Genomic DNA, 22,719 nt, shown 5'->3' with positions numbered 1-22,719 from the left:
GACACCAGGACACATGGCCTCGAATCACGGCAATGCTAAACCTGCTTACCACACAGTCACATCTCACCTCCAGAGTCGGTGACGTTTAGATGACCTCAGAGCCCCAATGTTCTGTAATTCTGTAGCTGCTGAATTCATGGCAAGGAGCAAGATCACTACATCCTGGACAAATAAGACACCGTGACAGCAACTTTATTATATACTTTTTATTAAACACATATAATGTACTGGCAAGTACGCATGATGCTGAATATCTAAATATGAGCATATTAACAAAGAGTACTCTGACAGGACTAAAAATGTCAAATTGAAATTTTCATCAGGAAAAGATTTGCCTGTAAATCTCAGTATATGAAAGTTGAAGTAGAGAAGAACGCAGCTTTCATCGTTTCCCCCTTTTTCCCCCTCGGAGCTGTGACGTCACGCTGGGCGGCCTGCAGCTTATTAGCGCGAGCGGAGCGCGAGGGGCTCAAACTCTTTACCCGCTCGCTCACACTCACACACTCACACTTATACACTCACACACACTTACTCACACACACACCCCTACTCACTCACTCACTCACTCACTCACTCACCACGACAAGTGATCGCTCGCGCTCAGCAGACGTCGGTTTGAGGGCTTCCGAGTCACTCGTGATGGTCGCGCTGTCACTCGCGGTCCGTGTGACCCTCGCGCTGCTCGCGACTCTGACTTCAGCCGCGCTGGTGAGTGGAGCTGGACGCTGTTTCTGGTGGCCGCTGCTGCTGCTTCTGGTGGCCACTGCTTCTGGTGACCGCTGCTGCTTCTGGTGGCCACTGCTGCTGCTTCTGGTGGCCACTGCTGCTGCTTCTGGTGGCCACTGCTGCTGCTTCTGGTGACCGCTGCTGCTTCTGGTGGCCACTGCTGCTGCTTCTGGTGACCGCTGCTGCTTCTGGTGGCTCCTGCTTCTTCTGGTGGCTCCTGCTGCTTCTGGTGGCCACTGCTGCTGCTTCTGGTGACCGCTGCTGCTTCTGGTGGCTCCTGCTGCTTCTGGTGGCCACTGCTGCTGCTTCTGGTGACCGCTGCTGCTTCTGGTGGCTCCTGCTGCTTCTGGTGGCCGCTGCTGCTTCTGGTGACCGTTGTTGCTTCTGGTGACCGCTGCTGCTTCTGGTGGCTCCTGCTGCTTCTGGTGACCACTGCTGTTGCTTCTGGTGACCACTGCTGTTGCTTCTGGTGGCCACTGCTGTTGCTTCTGGTGACCGCTGTTGCTTCTGGTGGCCACTGCTGCTGCTTCTGGTGGCCACTGCTGCTGCTTCTGGTGACCGCTGTTGCTTCTGGTGACCGCTGTTGCTTCTGGTGACCGCTGTTGCTTCTGGTGGCCACTGCTGCTGCTTCTGGTGGCCGCTGCTGCTTCTGGTGGCCACTGCTGCTTCTGGTGGCCACTGCTACTTCTGGTGGCCACTGCTGCTGCTTCTGGTGGCCACTGCTGCTGCTTCTGGTGGCCGCTGCTGCTTCTGGTGGCCACTGCTGCTTCTGGTGGCCACTGCTGCTGCTTCTGGTGGCCACTGCTGCTGTTTCTGGTGGCTCCTGCTGCTGCTTCTGGTGGCCCCTGCTGCTGCTTCTGGTGGCTCCTGCTGCTTCTGGTGGCCACTGCTGCTTCTGGTGGCCGCTGCTACTTCTGGTGGCCACTGCTGCTGCTTCTGGTGGCCACTGCTGCTGCTTCTGGTGGCCACTGCTGCTGCTTCTGGTGGCCGCTGCTGCTTCTGGTGACCGCTGTTGCTTCTGGTGACCGCTGTTGCTTCTGGTGGCCACTGCTACTTCTGGTGGCCACTGCTGCTGCTTCTGGTGGCCACTGCTACTTCTGGTGGCCACTGCTGCTGCTTCTGGTGGCCACTGCTGCTGCTTCTGGTGGCCGCTGCTACTTCTGGTGGCCACTGCTGCTGCTTCTGGTGGCCACTGCTGCTTCTGGTGGCCACTGCTGCTGCTTCTGGTGGCCACTGCTGCTACTTCTGGTGGCCACTGCTGCTGCTTCTGGTGGCCACTGCTACTTCTGGTGGCCACTGCTGCTGCTTCTGGTGGCCACTGCTGCTGCTTCTGGTGGCCACTGCTGCTGCTTCTGGTGGCCGCTGCTACTTCTGGTGGCCACTGCTGCTGTTTCTGGTGGCTCCTGCTGCTGCTTCTGGTGGCTCCTGCTGCTTCTGGTGGCCGCTGCTACTTCTGGTGGCCACTGCTGCTGCTTCTGGTGGCTCCTGCTGCTTCTGGTGGCTCCTGCTGCTTCTGGTGGCTCCTGTTGCTGCTGGTGGCCACTGTTGCTGCTGGTCGCCGTTCTGTCCAACTGTTCTGGGACCTGCCGTCATTAATGACCTGTGTGTGTTTCTGTCTTTCAGGCTGGCAAAGTAGATAAAGAAGGTAAGAGGCCACAATCTGTCTGCTCACATCTTCTGATATTCCTTTTGATGTTCTAAAAGACGGTTGTAAGGTGTCAGAACCTGACTATGAAAAAACCTACGTATTACTTTTAGTTTACCCCCTGCTCAGTCAGGTCTGCGGAGTCTATGGCTTCTCACCTAGAATATACGAAGTTATGAACAGACTTGCAGGTGTATGTGGTCTGCTGCTCAGCAAGGTATCTGGTGATTTGGAAAGTTAAGATCAGCATCCTGCATCCCTGCATGTCAGACTACTGTTAATTCATCTGAAAGCAGGGAGATGTTTCTGGTGCTGAAGAGCTCAGCTCCCAGGTTGGCTCTTTTCAGGCCTGTGCTGAACGCAGATGAGGTACAGTGCAGATTCTCATGTTGGTTCTGTCCTATGTTTGCCATTTCCAGACTTCTTAAAAGGCAGGCTGAAAGAGTATGGACTGGTCACTCCCATCAGCACAGACTCAGAAGGTCACTTCCTGTCTCACCTGCTCTCAGCCAATCACAAACAGCGCATGAAGAGGGACGTGTCCCTGGGCTCAGAGCAGAGCGAGAGGCTGTTCTTTAACATTACTGTCTTTGGGAAGGAGTTCCATCTCCGGCTTCATCCAAACAAAAAGCTGGTGGCCCCTGGGGCCACGGTAGAATGGCATGACGAGGCAGAAGGGATGGTGGTGGAGGGCAACTATACGGAGAGCCAGAATCGGTCCAGTGTCAGGACGGAGCGGATACTGCAGAGGGAGCTCCTGAAATCGGACTGCACCTTTATTGGAGACATCAGTGATCTGCCTGGAGCATCGGTCGCAATCAACAACTGCGATGGCCTGGTGAGTCTTTTTCCCTCCTGCATCCTCACGACACAGCAGAGCAGCATCGAGTTGCTGTTGTGGACGTTTCTGGAAGGATTTTTGTGAATTTCTGTGATCATGTGTTGTACCAAGGCCAACGCAAAGTTGCTCAATCAAATGCACAAAATCACAATTTTTAAAACTCCAAGCACATAAACAAGCAAAAAGCTGTAGGCGTATGTCTAAGAAAAGATGACCAGCGCTGACGTTAACAAGTCAGACTGGTATTACCACTCTGAAGCAGCAGCACTTAATAAGCCATAACAATAAATAGTCTGTAGCCGATGCACCATGTGTGACCCGGAAATGGTTCCAGGTGCAACTGGCCATTGGTCAGAACTGGGGGAGTTCAAGAAAGTGAAGTGTCATTGTGATACACAGCACACGGTGCACACAACAAATTGTGTCCTCTGCATTCAACCCCTTCTCTTTTAATCATAAAGGCGCCCGGGAGCAGTGTGTGAGGATGGAGCTTTGCTCAGTGGCACGTTGGCGGCTCCTTGTGATTGGTGAATGATGTTACTTACTTTCATTGTGGGACATCCTAAAGTGAGAATGACCATTAATTCCACCACTTAACAGAAACGTGACCATTAGAGAACATGTATGAGAAACAAAGCATGCAGCAGAGGGCACACTTTCTTTTGATTGTTATTGTGTTGTTTAATTGTATTATATTGCGCTATAAGCAAATCTGCATCAGTTTTTTAACTATTGGAATTATAACAATTACAATGCTTTATAGTTAAACAATGTGAATATATTCATATTGTATCACTATATTTACATTACACTTATATAACTATTTTATTATAATAGCTATAATAGATTGATTAATCGAACAACTATAATGAAGTGAGTGTTCATAGTTCGGGTCCTAATCTCTATTATTTGTGTACTTAAATCTCACTTTTACCTTTTGTAGCAATATTTTATGGTGGTTATGGTCATGCTTATGATGGATTGCTTGAGGTTTGCAGCTGCCAAAGCTAAATCACTCTACCATTAATCTTATTTTTTTATTTTCTTCTGTGTTTCAGTAACACGTATATGCTGGAGCTCTGCAGTAATCTTAGAGTATAAAAAAAATTAATTACTTTGATTAAAATCTGTTACATACTATTAACCTGATGACCACAAATCCCTTTTACTACCACTGTGAGTGTCTCCAGGGGGACTGTCCCTGTAACTACTGATTGACAGTTGTTCTGGATAAGGGCGTCTGATAAATGCTGTAAATGTAAATACCAAAATGATACTAATAGATCTAGTTTTTGTGGGTGTGCCGCTCCTGAACAGGGATCTCTGAAAAGGAACCAGGGTTCTAACAGGTTAATTTCATTAAATCAGTAGCACTGCTCCAGGCCAGAGTGGGGCAAAACGTTTCTTCCAATCAGTGCTAACCTTGGGCTGCAATGCCAGTGAACCTTGAGTGAACCTCGAGTCACTCTGGATGCTCTTTCGTCTGTTCTGTCTACTTTAAATGTCTCTGAATTGCTAGAGATGCTGTTTACCACAGTGTGGATGTAGAAGGACTCGCTGTGAATTGAAATATTTGGTTTAATTATGTCAAATAAAATACGTCCTGACATTGACACCTAAAAAAAATTTCACTGGATGAGTGTTTTAATGTGAAATGTCGAGGAGTGCTGTCCTCTTCTTGAACTGTGGATTATGGCTGTTACTGATCAATAACACATGTTGGGCTTGCCTGGTTTTATCATAATTCCACAGTTTCCTCTACGTTGCCACTGACTTGAAGGTCTCTGGAGGAAAAACACCCTGAAATCGGCTCAGCTGGACCAGATTCCTCTGTCACTCTGCTGTGGGTCCAGGGTTCACCAGATTCTTACAGGTTGCTCAGTGTCAGCAGGGTGGTTTGTGTTTCAGGTAGTCACTGATGTTCTGGTCTCAGTACGTGCACTAGAAAACGTTCTTACCTGTGATCTCAACTGAAGGTCTTGGTCTCTCGCTGTGTGTTCCTGTCTGCACAGCTCTGCAGCAGTGAGGAATCTCTTCTTTTCTGAGTGACTGTGGGTGGTTCTGGTGTTTGTCTTTAAATGTGTGTAAAGGTTTGAGGCAACTCAGGATTTAAATTTCAGCACAGGTTTAACATATGTGTTATGTGGCGCAAAGAGGCCTGAGCCTCCAAAGGCCGCAATCCCCATGGAAGCGAGTTGTGCCCCAGAACTTCCTAGTACCAGCATAATTATAATAATGACTTTTATTTATATTGCACTTCACATTTTACTCCAAAGCATGTCCTTCAGGGATCAAGGCTCAGCAAATCCTCGGTCATACACACTCACTACATACACATAAAAAAACGTAGCACGAGGAAATATGATGTGATACTGTATGTAAAGTCAGTTCAAAAGAGAGGACAGGTGGCCAACATGTAAATGTTGTATAAGCATGCATATTCAAACAGATAAAAAAAGTCTGTTGCTGTACGTCTCTCGTCAGGCTCCCACCAGTTTTCATCAGTTTTGGAGGGACATCCAGTTCTTGACAGCATCACTGTTGTAAAGGACTGCATTTCATGGTATATCTAATGCTAATTGAGGCTTGATTTATGAATTAGACTGTTTATTTGTTAAAAGACACATCACTGCAAGCCATTGTGACATGAAGTCACAGTTGTAATGCAGATGCAGTCACATTTATAGGGGTCCATTTGGGGGCTGAGTTACAAGTAAAAAAAAACCCCAAAAAATACGCTCCTGTGACAGAGACCCTAGTAGAACAGAAACTGAACTGAATACAAACCGGGTTCATTGTAGTTTGATTGCGCATCGCTTAGTCAGATTGCATTTCTGAGAGGTTCAGCTTGTTAAAGAGTCAAGTTAACGGAGTGGTGCGTTCGCTTTTCCATTCCTCCACTCCGGTGGACAGCATTCTCAGTCATAGCCGATTCAGGCAGGCTTGAAGTGGCCTTTTGATGCAGCAGAAACAGCTGATTGGCTCATTTGGCGGCACACAAGCACTTTATTCACCCTCGCCGTGGATGCCACTTGTTGACTCAGGCTGACCTCTGGCAGTTCTGGTGGACATAAGAGGAGGCCACAGAAACTGGCTGATTAAAGAAAAATTATTTTGGGGTACAGTGGTTTCTTTACACCACCGGAGAGTGATGAGTAAATGCTGTGTTTACAGGCGTTTTACTATTTTTTCTGATTTGGAACCAGGCTCTTGTTCAAATTTGATTTTAAATTTAATTTGATTAAACATATTTATTAAATTTGAAGGTGCTTTCCTTCCTCACTTTGCACAAAGCTCATCTCATCCAGATCAACTTTGGGGTCATTTGCTTTAATTCCTTCTTTTCATGTGTCATTTGTATTAGCTTCAATATCAGTCATTTTCTCATTTGGACTTTTGAGCAGATTCTCCTTTTCTTCTTTCCCCTTTCTCATGTGGGCAGAAATCAGTGTAATTTCCCCTGAAAGTTCCTTTTAAAGGAGTCTGAAAATGGCAGGTAATGATGACGAAGGTTTGCTCAAATCTTTAAAGCAAACAGGCCTTTAAACAACATTGGTGCAACATTGCTTGAATGGGTCTCTGTCTCGCCTGAATCCAGTGCCTTCATGCAGATCCTTAAGAAGTTTGGGCTGCAGGAGCAGAAAGGTGTGGCCTTTCGTCCAAACTGTGAATGTTTGTGTTGGCACAGGTGTGCCGTCTGCCTGGCCTGTGCTAATGCTGGGATATTAAACCCATGAAACAGATCTTTTGATGCGTTCAGATGGTGCGGATGCTGTGATTGTTCATTGACTGCATGGCGCTGAGCTGTCATGGATGTGATCCAGGACATGAATCCGTTTTGAGGGGAGCACTGGGGAGATTTGAAGGTCTCTTGATGGGACCAGATAATTGCTTGTTATGAGCTAGGTGTCAGGTTTTTAAGTGTCATGTCCAGTCAAAAAACATTCAAATTGTCAGTGAAATTATGACCTTGAGTGAGTCATGTCTTGTAAGATGAGTTATTGATCCTGTTAACATTTTGATAAATGAGTGAGAGCTGAATAATCTGTTTTTCATGTAAACATGGCAACAGGACCTTTGCTTTTGGTGAGGCTGTATGTGGCTTTTGGGAAGGAATTCACAATAATGCAAGAAGACCGTGCTACTTTATTTTATTTTCATTATTTAGCTCACTGTAATATCTTAAGCGTCACCCATAAATATTTAAATGCCAGTTTAACTTAATATGTAGTATATATTACATTAAAGCTTCACCTGAGTGAACATTATGTTGACATTATGGGGTGTTGTGTGTGAAATTCTAAGGGTAAAAAGTAATTTAATAAATTTTGGAATAAGACTAACATAACAAAATGTGGATGCACTGTAACGCACTAGATGTTGCATAGTGCTGTCTATGGGAGCGAATGTACCATCTTGGGACAGGGTAACGCTCCTTTTGAACGAATGCACGTCAATCAGGGTTAAGATAAGATAAGCTAAAATGATCCTTTATTAGTCCCACAAATGGGAAATTTATATAGTCACAGCAGGACATGGACAGTACAAGATAAGAGCAGCAAAACAATAGCGCAGACACAAAGTAAGCAAATAAGAAAAAATATGAGTATTTGTGAGATTTTACATTTGTACAGTAGGTAAATATACACATATTGCACTTAAGAGAAAGGGGGCGATGGTGTATTGAATGTGTGTTTTTTTCTATTTATGTATGTTTGTGTGGTCAGTTGTTGTAGAGCCTGACAGCGGTTGGCAGGAAAGACCTTCTGAATCTCTCCGTCCAACATTGTGGGTGCCACAGCCTGCTACTGAAAAGTGGAAAATTTTAGAAGCGATCTTTGTCTTTTCTCATTTCAAATGTCAGCCGTATATATGACCAAGCCACAAATAACTAGAGAAGCATTTTGTTTAATATTTTTTTCAAAATGTAATTTGCATATAGTTATTTTTTATTCAAAATAAACGTAAACTTGGGGCAGTGGTGGCCTAGTGGTTAAGGAAGCGGCCCCGTAATCAGAAGGTTGCCGGTTCGAATCCCGATCCCCCAAAGTGCCACTGAGGTGCCACTGAGCAAAGCACCATCCCCACACACTGCTCCCCGGGCGCCTGTCATGGCTGCCCACTGCTCACTCAGGGTGATGAGTTAAATGCAGAGGACACATTTCACTGTGTGCACTGTGTGCTGTGCTGCTGTGTATCACATGTGACAATCACTTCACTTTGAGATTAAACTACGCTCCTACTGCCTTCAGAACAATGCAAATACAAACACCACAAAATAAATACTTAAACACCACAATGTTACTCAAAGTCTACCACACGCCTGTGAAATCAAACTGACAATCAAGTTCACATGCTGTTGTGCAAATGGAAATTGTAGGCAATTAGCGAGACATCTCCAATAAAGGCGTGGTCCTGCAGGTGGTGACCACAGACCACTTCTCAGTTCCTGTGCTTTTCTTCCTACGCTACTCTGTCAGAGTGAAATATGGTGGTGGAATTAACGCATGCTAAGAGGCTGAATGTGACATCTAAATGTTATATATCATATGCATCACCTGCAAAACAGGATACCACAATTCTATGCAGCTGATTAGTCCACTGCAAAGCTGTTGAGTATTAATTAATGTAACTTAATTCATTAAGTATTCCTAGTAATCTGGGGGCACACTTGCCAATGAATCAGAAGACCACAGGTTACAGGTTCAAACCCCACTTACTACCATTGTGTCCCTGAGCAAGGCACTTAACCCTGAGTTGCTCCGGGGGGGCTGTCCCTGGGACTACTAATTGTAGGTCGTCCGGGATCAGGGCATAAATGTAAAAATGATATCTGAATCAACACCTCCAAACACACTGTAATTACACCACACTGTATGTGTGTGTATGTGTTCGTCTTATGTGTGTGTAAACCAACACGGACAGAGTGTTTTGGCATGTATGTGTGGATTTACACACAGGGGTGTGTTAGTGTACACAGAATGAATGTGTGTGTATGTACACTGAGTAGGTGTGTGATTCGTAACACTAACTATGTGTATCTGCAGGCTGGCCTCATTCGGACGGACACTGATGAATACTTCATTGAACCCCTGGAGCGTGGGACGCAGGAAGTGGAGGAGTGGGGACGGGTCCACGTGGTTTACAGGCGTTCAGCAGTGCTGCAGGCTCCCTCCGACATTTCCTTGGACTACCAGACCAACGGTATGACTGCCAACACACCACTGACACACACAAATTATCATGTGCTTTTATACCACACATTCCTGCACATTTTTATGTATTATGTAATAAAGGTGAAATAAGGCCTAATTAGAATTTTTATAGATTATTGTCATAAGAGCCAATCCCAATGCTGGATTGTTTGATTTGGTTGAATAAAGGTAAGCGTTCTTTTCTGGTCTCGGAACAGCAATGCGCTGCTTGAGAGTCTGCTGATAAAGATTCCTGTCTCTGTGAGTTGAAGCTCTAAATATTCATAATCAAAATTACTCTGTAGCCGAGTCCCACCCCCCAATGGCTTTTATTTCAACTTTTATAATATTTATTAAGTAATTTTTTTATTTTATTTATTGTCTTTTGTTTCTGACATTAAAGCTGCTAGTACTGTATACTTTTCTCATGATTAAAACATAGGTCAGGTTGCTTGTTCTCTCGCAGCATCCCCCATCTCATTGAAAGGAAACCCGTGGCAGATGCTGTAATGCGGAGATATATGCATATCCATCTGTGTTTATTGTCACTTTTGTTGCATGTTTTGTCCCTTTAATGTTTGTAGTGTACTTATCACAAAGCCCCTAGTCAATGCTGGTGGTCCGGCAAAGTTTCCGGTGGGTGCCGTTGTGGGCAGTGGCCTAAGGTCAGCAGGTCGCCCCTTTTTTGTTACACTATGTTAATAATTGTAGTGGCATTGGAAGACTCTCAGAGCCACCGCAGTCTTTGTCACTCGTTGCTCTAATTCATTCAGTCACAGGCCTAGGGAGGAGGTGTGAGCCTGGTTTCTATGGTAATGAAAGTGAAGCGATTGTCATTGTGATGCACAGCAGCTCACACGGCGCACCCAACGAAATGTATCATCACCCTTAGTGAGCACTGGGCAACCATGACGGTGCTTTACTCAGTGGCACCTTGGCACCTTGATTCGAATCACCAACCTTCTGATTACAGGGCCGCTTCCTTAACCGCTAGGCCACCACTGCCCCAGTGGTGCATGACGCACAGCATGTCCAGGTGTCCAGGCTAGGTTCATTAGAAATAATTCAATTAACAAAAATTATTCAGAATATTCAAGATAAGTAAAAAAAATTAAAGACATTGTGATGTAGGTGATGCTGAATTTGAGCCACCACCTAGCTGTTTGGTGTGTTCCTTACAGAGACTCAAGTTAGTCAGTTACAGACAACAGTTTCTTATTCAAATGGACATCATGAGAAGTCTGGAAATACGTGTCAAACACACATTTATCTGCATAATTAGTAAAACATGATTTCTTTTGGAGGTTGACTATGAGAACGAATATTATTTTAACTACTGGGGCCAGAAGGATTCAAATTAAATGGAAATATTAATTTATAAAAATATTATAGAAATAAATATTTCTCCTAATTAAGGATGACTGATAGAGAGAAGTATATATCTGATGGGCAGTAAAATAAGGTAATATCAGATTAATGTATATTTTATGGCATTTAGCACACACTTATTCAAAGTGGTTTATAATGTGGACAGTCACCCTGAAGTCAATCCAGTAGTCATCTGATTCAAAGACAGATGTGTTACCCACTAGGCTAGTACCACCCTGCCAGGGGATGGATGTGCTAAATCACAGGCTTGTGAGATGAGTTAAATATAGATGCAGAGACTGAGGCAGAAGCCATTACTGATCACCTGAAGCCAGGATTCACAGTTTCATCTTTTTCTCAGCTCTGGTAATAGATTGGTTCCTCAGCTCTAGTTTAGATGCATGTCTTTCCTCAGTCCACATGGAGGTCATTGCCCAGGAGTCAGGGCTCTTCTCTGGAATGCGGGGGGGGGCAAGGTCTTTTAGTGATATCCCATCAACTGAGGATAATCAGCCCTTCGGCCACAGGGTGAGAAATGGTTGGCAGGTTGGAAGGGAAGCGAGGTGAACAGCAGTTAAAATGCCTATGTTAAAATGCCTATGTTAAAATGCCCTAATCATTTGACAAAGGGTCCAGCCTAGATATTTGGACCAACATCAGGATTGAAAGGGTTTTGAAGTGTCATTCTAATGAAAGGACTGAGTCCCTTTCTCTTTTACCATTGTATGGAGGATCAATTACTAAAACACAGTGACAGAGGAATATCAGTCATCCTTTGCTGAAATATTACATTAGCAAAGCTAATTGGACATGTGCATGGGCAGTTTTTAATGTGCATGGGCAGCATTTTAAGCTCTATTTTTTTCTTTGTCTTTAATTTGATTCCTGTCTGTCCTGCTTAATCAGCTCTGCAGTGTTTTGTTATATGCCAACAAGCCCATAAAGAGAAAACATGCAGTAAAGTGTTAACCAAAACTGCAGGTGGCCCTGTATCTTTGGACATAAAAACCATAACTAAAACTAAAGAACAAAGTTTTGTGACAAATTGATTTATTTGATTAATTCAAATATTTATTTTTAGACAAGGTAATGACCATAGATGTTCCTAAAGTACTGTATTTATGAACATTTTAAAACCTTATGACCTCATTAAAATAATGGCATAATGGACAACTCTCTCTTAAGCCATATCTACCATTGTAGACAAACAGACAGTAAGAGCAGCACACACATCAACAAGTCTCTAACACTGGATTTCATCAGTCATTCTGTGGTGGTTTGGTTATGGTAAGTCTGATATTGAACAAACTACTGTCTGAAACAAAGTTTGTTACAAAGCTACTAAAGAAAGCAAAGGTTGACAGTGCCTTTTGTGTACACTTTTTGTGGCCAATGATTTGTCTCTGCAAAGTCTCTGCCTCCATCTGTGTTTCTTGGTGGCCATACAGGTAAATAATCATCAAGGAGTTAGAATGGAAACACTCTTGTGTGTGTGACTAAGGATGGTGGTGTTAACATAATAAATCAGGGTCTGGAGCCCATCTCTAGGACACGCACCATTCCCTCACACATATGGAGTCACCAATACACCTGTTGTGCACCAGGAAACCAGAGAACCTGGAAACCAGAGAACAAAGCCAGACCCAGGGTTTGACCTCTGACTGGGGTGAGGCTACAACACAGTGTGGCAGCATTGTTAAAATAAAAACAATTGAATGATGGTTGAATAAATATATTGATAAATAAAGAAAATGTAAAAAAAAGTTTTAGGTTGATAGGTCATATCTGTAAATGTGGTGCCTTTAGACTGAAAGCATGTTCAAGTGACACCAATATTCAAAAGGGAAACTGTAATATAACTGGAAAACTGATAGAGGCATACCTGTATGTCCAGGGAAAAATAATTGCATACCTGGATACTATTAAGATTCCAAGAGAAACCCAAATGGTTTAAAATTTGTTTCTGACTAATGTGCTTGAGTCCTGCTTAACCTCAAAGCAGTGAGAACTATGAACTGATAGGAGGTTTGGTTGGGGGTTGTTGCCTCAGAGCTTGACAGGACAAATAATTTTGCAAAACACTGCCTGGTTCAATTTAAGTATTGTAATTTACCTAATGATATTTATATTACAGACTGGATCCAGGCTTGGTCAACCTCTCAGGAAAAAAAGTATATTTCTACTCTTAAAAGGGTTCACTGCAAGACTACAAGAAGAATTCCTGGACATGCAGGGCTATCTTACAAGGAGATTTTTGTGAAGTGCCATTGTGATACACTGCAGCACAGCAAATGGTGCACACAACGAAATGTTTAACCCATCACCCTTAGTGAGCAGTGGGCAGCCATGAAAGGCACCCAGGGAGCACCAGCAACCTTCTTATTATGGGGCCGCTTCCTTAACCACTAGGCCAGCATTGCACTAATCTGAAGTAATCTGAACTAAGCAAAGGAGACCAAGTACACAAGTATACAAAGTATACAAGATTTTAACGGGTATAAAATCTGTTAGTCTAAATTCTTGTTTAAACATAGTAGTATTACTTGGTTAGACACTCGCATATGAATGAGAAGACCGCAAAATCACAGGTTCAGACCCCACTTACTACCATTATGTCCCTGAGCAAGATGCCACTTAACCCTGAGCTACTCCCTGGGGACTGTCCCTGTAAGTGAAGTGAAGTTTATTGTCATTTCAGCTATATACGTGTTAGACAGTACATACTGAAACAAAACGTTTCTCTGTAACCTGGTGCTGCATGTGACTTTTGAACAGATACATACTGACGTAACCTGCACCTAACATAACCTGCAGGTTGGCCTGGCAGTTTGAATCCTGAACCGCCAAGGTTCTACTGAGCAAAGTACCGTCCTCACACATTGCTCCCCGGGCGCATGGATAAATACAGAGGACACATTTCGTTGTGTGCACCGTGTGCTGTGCTGCAATGTTTCACAATGACTTCATCCCCTCACAAAAAAACACACACAGACAATATATTAAGAATGGTACATTAACATTTTAATTGTAAAACCTGTTGTTGGAACATTTGAACTTTTCCTGTCCATTTTCCATATGTGTTAATTATGCACTCGAGTATCAACAACCATCCTCCAACCTGAGGATCACCCCAATGTAAACTAATAGACACTATAGTGCACAGATTATTTATTTTGTATGATTTCGCACAATCCAAGAAACATTCATTGTAACATAATGAGCTTGGAATTACACGTTTTATTTGGAAGCATCCGAATAATAAGTCTATATCATAATGTCTTTTGCTTTTGTGTTTGTTTTTATTTTGTTTAATTATGCAAACTGTAAAAAACTTTATCTTCAGTCTTATCTTTATTTTACATGTTAAAAAGGATTTGCGGCTCCCGATGATTTCTCTTTTGTCCAAATGGCTATTTCAGTGTTAAAGGTTGCTGAACCCTGTACTACGCAATGAAATGTTGATGGTGAACTGGTGTCATTAGAATTGTTCCCATCTAACCAAGCTGTGCAGTTAAATTCTCTGTGAGCTAAGGAGACCTCTCTGGTCCTCCCAGTCTTCTGACTGGCAGGTCTGCAGTGCTCATTTCTCTGAATCATCCCATTACACCCTGGTACTGGGAAAGGAAGGGATTTTATTTCTTGTCAGTTTCCCTCAGAATGTGTTCAGACCTTCATCCTGAGGAACTCAGCCAGTCACTTCTGTCCTTCCTCTGATGTGTGGCAGTGCACTCAGCACAGAGTGTTAATCAGTCACATTCATTCATTGGGATTTTGAGTGTGCCAGGACAAGTTCGTCTGAGTGCTGAAATCTCTGGTCTTATTAATGGAGCCATAAACTGGGGGTTGTAGCGAGTTGAAATAGCTGAGTAACAGGAGGGTTTGCAGACTCAGCGCCACTTTCATTTACAAGAGTACCCAGAAAGCACTAAAACATTTCTGGAGACTGGGAACGTCTCGTAACCCTGCTTGAAGGTGTTCAGTTGGGGCTGGTTGTGGAAATAATTTGGCACATTTGCTGCCAGTGTAAAAAGCTTTTGCGTTGGATGCTGCTGGTGTTGATTAGTGTGCTGTTGCCACTGCTAATTTTGGGCACAGTAAGGGGGAAGGCAAATCACCTTCTGTCATCAAAGACACGGTCGTTAACATGCAAGATGTTGAGGAAAATAAAATCCAGCTGCACAGTGAACCAGTTTAACCAGCATAGCTCACAGTTGGATTCAAACACTTGGAAGCACACAGCCAATGAAACAGAAGTTTCTGCTATGTTTCATATTGAAGTAAATGAGTAGCCATGATGATGTGATCGCTGCCATTCTGCTGGAAGAATATGGAGTCAGGATCTGGGGAAACCAATTGAATCCATGCATCTCTAGTGTCACTGAAGGGGAAAGTACAGAGATTTCTGTGCTGATATCAGACAAGTTTAGCAGTTTTCTGTCCCCTCTAGCTCCAGTTCTGCTTTATTGATGAATGCATACTTCATCACTCTTACACAAAGTCTAGTAGATGACCTCATGCTGAATACAAACTGAATGTATGATGCACTAGTGTGACAATCGGCATTTATCAGACGCCCTTATCCAGAGGGACTTACATGTAGTAGTTACAAGGGACAGTCCCCCTGGAGCAACTTAAGGTTAAGTGTCTTGCTCAGGGACACAATGGTAGTAAGTGGGATTTGAACCTGGGTCTTCTGGTTCATAGGCGAGTGTGTTACCCACTAGGCCACTACCACCCTATAGGTGGTGAGGACCTCTTGAAGCTCATCGAGAGAATGCCAAGAGTGTGCAAAGCAGTAATCAGAGCAAAGAAACTAGAATATAAAACATGTTTTCAGTTATTTCCCCTTTTTTGTTAAGTACATAACTCCACGTGTTAATTTGTAGTTTTGATGCCTTCAGTGAGAATCTACCAACGTAAATGGTCATGAAAATGACGAAAACACATTGAAAGAGAAGGTGTGTCCAAACATTTGGCTTGTACTGTATGTGTGTTTCAGCCATTGAAACCAGAAGTTACAAATATCATATTTAATTGAAAGATACATCTTGTGCATGCGCTGGGACACATCATCAGTGATGTAATCCTGGGTCATGTCGGGTCTTCCAAGCATCAGATACATTCGCCCTGCCCCAGGTCGATCAGACCCCAGCCTGTGTTCAAGCAGCATTTGCACATGAATCAGCACTCTTTATCCATAGCCACCTTGTGCTGTTTTTCTGCGGCTTAAGTTGCCTTTTTTTGCCAAGGTCCACTTCCAGTCTCTAGTTTGTGGCGGAAGTAAGGAAGGCCTGACTCTGCCCCTGGTTGCTTGCTGGGCTTCTCTCTGGCTCTGTGGAACATGATGGCCTTTGGTGTGTGGTGGCCCTTGATGGTGTTGATGACCTTGGCTATGCTGTCAGCAATTGCCCTGAGCACCCGATCAGGGCGCCAATGATAGCACCTGTCTTCAAGCACTTTGGGCCAGCAACTCAAGGAGGTTTTTCTGGGACCCCAAGGGATCTTGTGCTGCTGAAAATTCTTCCGTTTGGTCCATGCTCCATTCCAACCATATTGCTAGCTCGAGCTCGAGACTGTAACAATCCAGCTTAATTTGTATAATACTATTTTATTTTTTGTTAAAGTTTGTATTTTAACTTTAACTTTATGCCTCACAATGAGTCAAATGCACATTAAATTTCGTTGTTGACAATGACAATAAAGATTAACCTTGTCTTTAAAAAAATACTCACAGCCTTGAGCTCACAATTGAGCTCAGGTGCAACCTGTTTCCTTGATCATACTTGAGATGTTTCTGCAGCTTGCAGTCAATTTTGGAAAAAACTATTAATTGGACACACCTGTCTATATAAGGTTGTCAGTTCATGAATACAAACCAAGCATGAAGTCAAATGAATTGCCTGTAGACCTCCAAGACCTGATGGTCACTCTTAAACCTTTTCCACTTCTCTGGTTCTTGTGCCGGTTCCCATATTTGGAACCAGTGCCATACTTTTCCACTGACCAAATTTGCTGGTCTCGTAGCGAGAACCGGTGATGTTATAAGCAGTGATGAACTGTGCTGAACATGAACTGAAACCCCCTCCAATACTAAGTATTGGAGAATCCCTCCCACAAGACCAAAGTTACTTTAGGAGGAAACCAGGCCATCCCAACGGTGAAGCATGGTAGTGGCAGCATCATGTTGTAGGAATGTTTTTCAGCTGCAGGAACTAGTCAGGATAGAGGGAAAGATGACTGCAGCAATGACTGCAGACACATCCTGGATGAAAACCTGTTCCAGAGAGCTCTTGACTGGGGTTCGTCTTTCAGCAGCACAAGGACCCTAAGCACACAACCAAGATATTAAAGGAGTTGCTTCAGGACAACTCTGTGAATGTCCTTGAGTGGCCCAGGCCAGACTTGAATCCAAATGATCTTAAAATGGCTGTTTCTTTGAGTGATAGACCCCTTAATGAAAGGTGCACATAAACACAAACAAAGCAACAACACACTCAAATAAGATCCCAAACGGAGCTCCTTGCAGATCTCCATGGACCCTGGGGACCACCCAAATGAGTAAGGGCATAGCAGACCCTGGGGACCTCCCGGACACCATCCGAAGTCACTTTATATAGGTGGAGGTGACCAATAGGCAGATGGTAGGTGGAGCTGGTAGGCTTCAACTCCTCTCATGAATTAAACCTAAAAGAGACAGACACAAAAAACCACAGCCAGCCACAGAACATGTGGGAGCGAACGTCTGGGGATGTAACAGTCCCTCTATGTGTGGGGCTTTGAGCACTTTTGTATTTGTAGGGTGCTTTGTGACAATGAACATTGTAAAAAGTGCCATATAAATAATGATTGATTGATTTCTGTAGGCTGCCTCCTCCTCGTTTTGCCACTCTCTCACTCCCCAAAATGGTGCGTCCTGGGGAAATTTCATTGTGGGACAAGTTTCTGTAATTCTGCACCAAGGATGATTAAAAAAAAAAAAAAGATTTCAGAGACAGTTTTAAGAGAACACTATGACCTATATAAAATGTATATAGGTGTTAGTTGTCATTATGGGGTGTTGTGTGTAAAATTATGCATTTAATCCATTTTGGAATGAGGCTGTATAAAAACAATAGTTTCCCCATATATTCACTGCACTGATCTAGGATCAGCTGTAGTGATGAGGATAATGTCAAGTAATCATATACAAGACAAGATGATAAAACTGTACATTTCCACTTCTGTCTGGGTTCATTCTGATACCACAGATGTCAGTTTAGCAGCAGAGCTGGATGTGTGTGTATGTGTGTGTGTGCTGCTTTTGGTCTTTCTAAATAAAGAACTTGAGAGAGCAGCATTAAAGTCTTTCACACACATATATGTGCTTCTGGGAGTGGGAGGGGAAGCCCTGTGCTTGGAGTAGGTACCTTACCGGTGTGGCAACGTAGTGGTAATGCACCCCACAGTCCCAATTGGTGGAGGGGTTAATATTTGACAAGGAATAAATAGTGTGTGACAGTGAATTGTGTGAATGATGGATATTCAGTTCTCTGAAATGATGGCCTGACTGCCTCTTTCACTCCTTCCTGTAGAACCAGAGCTGGATGTCCCAAAGGTGCTGGACAACATTGCCAACCAGATCAACCAGACAGTCAGGAGGCGGCGCCACTCTGACTATGACGACTACAACATTGAGGTCCTGCTTGGAGTGGACGATTCAGTTGTGCGTTTCCACGGCAAAGAGCACGTGATGAACTACCTTCTCACCCTGATGAATATAGTGAGTGTTTTCTCTCGGTCCCTCTCTCTCACTCACACACACACACACACACATATCAGTGCTCAGGAATGAGGCAGGTAAATATTGCCCTCTCCTCCTGGCACACAGAGAGCCTGCCAGAGTTCTCTCTGTATACTGCACTCATCCATGGTGGGATTTGTACAATCAAATTGTTGCACTGCTGACTGGGTTAAACAAACGGTCTAAACCCAAATGGGGAAGCCAAAGAGACAAAAATCACATGAGCTGAACCCCCTGCCCCCCGGAAAATCCCATGGCGCCGCATGATATACACTTTGTACTTTTTCAAACACATTTTTTGTATGATTTATCAGTATCGACAATAACAACCTGAGTGAAAATCAGTGGTATAGCACATGCCTCGTTGAATCTGCTCCTGTAGAGATTCAGCTGCAGTGTAAAGATTGCATTTGGCTAGGCAACGGAAGCATTGCATCATGGGATCTGTAGCTTGTGTTATCAGCGCTTAATATCGCCAGGGCCATAAAAATAGATCAATATTAATTGATCTTGCATGATGTGGCCAGCGTGCCAAAAGTTCAGAATGACACAAATACTGGTTTTCACAAGGTTTACTGCTTCCGTTTTTTTAACGGCAATTTGCATATACTCCAGAATGCTATGAAGAGTGATCAAATGAATTGGGAAATCTCGCTTTGCTATGAAACTGAACTTACTCCCAAATAAAACAAATAAAAGGGTGCCACCAGTGCCACCACTTGCTCAGGAATGGCAGCAGGCAGGTGTGAGTGCATCTGCATGCACAGTGAGGTAAAGACTTTTGGAGGAAGGTCAGCAAAGAAGCCACTTCTCTCCAAGAAAGACAGACTGGACAAGGACTTGCCTTTTCCAGCATAATGAAACACCATGCCATAAGGCCAAAGTGATAATTAAGTGGCTCAGGGAACAAAACATTGAAATTTTGGGTCCATGGCCAGGAAACTCCCCAGACCTTATTCCAATTGAAAACTTGTGGTCAATTCTCAAGAGGCATGTGGTCATACAAAAACCCACATAAAAACCCAAAGAAAAACTCCAAGCACTGATTATGAAGGAATGGGTTGCCATCAGTAAGAATTTGGCCCAGAAGTTGATTGACAACATGCAGTGGTCTTGACAAAAAGGGCCAACACTGCATTCTTTGCATAAACTTGATGTAATTGTTTATAAAAGCTTTTGAAACTTATAATTATGCTTGTAATAATACTTCAATTCACCTGACAAAAAGATCTAAAAACAATGAAGCAGCAAACTTTGTAAAAACCAGTATTTGTGTCATTCTCGTCACAATACTGAAAATTCAAACTTGATATCGATACCATGGATGGCACTCTATACGTTTTTCAGTAATACAGGGGGAGACACAAGAAGTGCGAATTGATATCAAAAGTAATACTACATTTTAGGATTTTAGTATCAATTGGTTTCTCAGATTTCTTTGTCAATATTACATCAGACACACACATTTTATTTGTTTGACTAATATGCTGTCTGGTGAATGAAGGCTGTGCTTGGTGATTTTCTGGGGGCAGTATAAAAATTCAAATTAAAAAGTAGTGCTGGTAGTGACTGGCTTCCTGATCAGTGTCATGCTGCGTGGTGTGGCACCCGGAACTCTGACTGCTGCTCTGTGATGTATTTTCCACACAACCAATAGAATCACTTTGAAACACACACGATGCAGGAATGGATGAAAAGCTGATCTTTATCTGAGTGTCCAGAGATCTACAACAACATTATCATCTAAAAAAAAAAAAAAAAAAAACACGCTCACTTTTTGTACTTTTTTGGTCTGAAAGCGGCTTTAGATTTTCTACAATGAGCAGGAAAACGGTCTGTTCAGTCCACGCTCACCTGACTCCTTGGACGCCACTAAATGTAAAATAAGAGGTTGGAATTTTGACAACATACACTTTAGCTTATATCTCACTTGTTTTTTCCTTGAACTCTCACTCAAATATCTGCTGGCCAATGACACAAAGCCCAACCACCACAAGCAAATTGTGCCGAAGATCCAACCAAATCCTCAGGCAGCGTAAATGTAAAACAGGGCGGACTCACCTAAAAGCCTGCAGTGAAACTGTAAAAATGTGAAATGAAAACGAGCGAAATGTAAGAAAGAACATATTTCAACATTATATATATATATATATATATATATATATATATATATATATATATATATATATTTTTTTTTTTTTTTTTTATTAGGAAGGTTTTGTTTCAAAATTTTGGCCCCAAATCTGATCCCATATTTTTCTGCCATTTGTAGTGTCAGGGGAGGCACAGTAGCACCTAACAATTTCTGCACTGAATGTGTGTTCACCCAATGGATGCCAGCATCCTGCGGTATCCCATTTGTGCTTGGCAGAGGTGGGGGTAGGTATTCATGGCCCTGCCTTTGTCCATGGGTGTAGCCCAGATGTAGCCTTCCACACCTTTCTGGTAGGTGGGGGTAGATGATGATGCACATGTCTGTGTTTGTGGGGGTTGGGCTGCTGGACTTTTCATTTAAAGTGTGTGGCAGACACTCCAGAACCTTTTTAAATGTAGTTGTCTATGGAGGCCTATAATAATAATCTCAGTAGAATAAATGACAGAAAACAAACATTGCAAGAAACTACATGAAGTCAAATGTATTCATTCAGTAGCCAACAATTTCAGTTATGTAACTAATTTGAAGTAAACAGTTCTGTAATCTGTACTCTGGAATTTAACACAGAATGTCAAGAAACAGTGTATCCGGAAGGTATTTCCCACATTTTGTTATATTACAGCCTAATTCCAAAATTGATTAAATACATATTTTCCTCAAAATTCTACACACAACAACCCACAATGACAACTTTTGGCAATTTAATTTAAAATAAAAAAAGAGAAATCATATGAACATAAGTATTCACACACTTTGCTCAATACTCTGTTGACTCTATTACAGCTCTTTGAATATGATGACTCACATATTCTCGGCTTTTTTGGCAGCCATTGGTGGCCTAGCGGTTAAGGAAGCGGCCCCGTAATCAGAAGGTTGCTGGTTCGAATCCCGATCCACCAAGGTGCCCACACACTGCTCCCCGGGCGCCTGTCATGGCTGCCCACTGCTAACTCAGGGTGATGGGTTAAATGCAGAAGACAAATTTCACTGTGTGCACTGTGCTGCTGTGTATCACATGTGACAGTCACTTCACTTTATATTACTTTATTTCATTTGGATTCAAGTCTGGGCTCTGCCTGGGCCACTCAAGGACATTTACAGAGTTGTCCTGAAGCAACTCCTTTAATATCTTGGCTGAGTGCTTAGTCATTGTCCTGCTGAAAGATGAACCATCACCCCAGTCTGAGATCAAGAGTGCTCTAGAGAAGATTTTCCTCCAGGATGTCTCTATACATTGCTGCAGTCATCTATCCTGACTAGTCTCCCAGTTCCTGCAACTGAAAAACATCCCCACAGCATGATGTTGCAACCACCATGCTTTACTGTAGGGATGATATTGGCATTGTGATTAGCGGTGCCTTGTTTCCTCCTAAAGTGACGCATGGAATTCACACCAAAGAGTTCAATCTTTGTCTCATCAGACCAGAGAATTTTGTTTCTCATGGTCTGAGAGTTCTTCAGGTGCCTTTCAATTATTAATTGAATCCATAATCAGAATTGTTTGCACCGTGTGGTGTTCTGCAGTGTTTTGCAATGACAATCACTTTACTTTCACTTTCACTATAATAATACATTCTCAAACAGAGAATACATACCTTTCTGATGAAGGGATTCGAAAATCTGAATCACTATTGTTTTCCTCAAATTCTTCTACTCTTCATCAGCAGGATTGTGGTCCTGCACCAGAATATCCAGCACCTCCTAAGTCCTAAAAACCATAATTTTTTGCCGTGCCATCATAGTTTGTCTTCTTTCAGCATCTAAAGAAACAGCAACGTCTATTGTGTGTTCTGGACTGTTGTGCGTATACCATAAAGTTCTCTACAATATGCTCAGCAATAGCTCACGAATGCATTGATCAATTTTAATGCTTCATGCCTTGTTTGAATTATCAGCATTCATGGAGATAATGTCATCAGCATCATTCACCAACCACAAGGCTCCAAACATAGTAGGTGAATGAAGGCTAGTTTACAGTAATGTTTTTTCTCTCTCTGTGGATGCCCATCT

General features: G+C 43.1%; 1 protein-coding gene across 4 annotated transcripts in view; it reads left to right on the top strand.

Annotated features, from left to right (window-relative positions):
- Positions 1-477: 477 nt before the first annotated feature.
- Positions 478-22,719, top strand: part of adamts3 (ADAM metallopeptidase with thrombospondin type 1 motif, 3) — a 64,070-nt gene continuing 41,828 nt past the window's right edge. For all 4 annotated transcript variants that reach the window (XM_028968223.1, XM_028968222.1, XM_028968221.1 and 1 more), the window contains exons 1-5: positions 478-708; positions 2,350-2,371; positions 2,791-3,209; positions 9,260-9,416; positions 18,346-18,533. In XM_028968223.1, coding sequence (XP_028824056.1) covers positions 640-708; positions 2,350-2,371; positions 2,791-3,209; positions 9,260-9,416; positions 18,346-18,533 — 855 coding nt within the window. In that variant the 5' untranslated portion in view covers positions 478-639. The remainder of the gene's footprint in view (positions 709-2,349; positions 2,372-2,790; positions 3,210-9,259; positions 9,417-18,345; positions 18,534-22,719) is intronic.

Source organism: Denticeps clupeoides, unplaced genomic scaffold (genome assembly GCF_900700375.1).
Source record: "Denticeps clupeoides unplaced genomic scaffold, fDenClu1.1, whole genome shotgun sequence".
NCBI classification, from domain to species: domain Eukaryota; kingdom Metazoa; phylum Chordata; class Actinopteri; order Clupeiformes; family Denticipitidae; genus Denticeps; species Denticeps clupeoides.
Note: the sequence above shows the minus strand (reverse complement) of the source record. Positions and strands in the feature narration are given on the sequence as shown.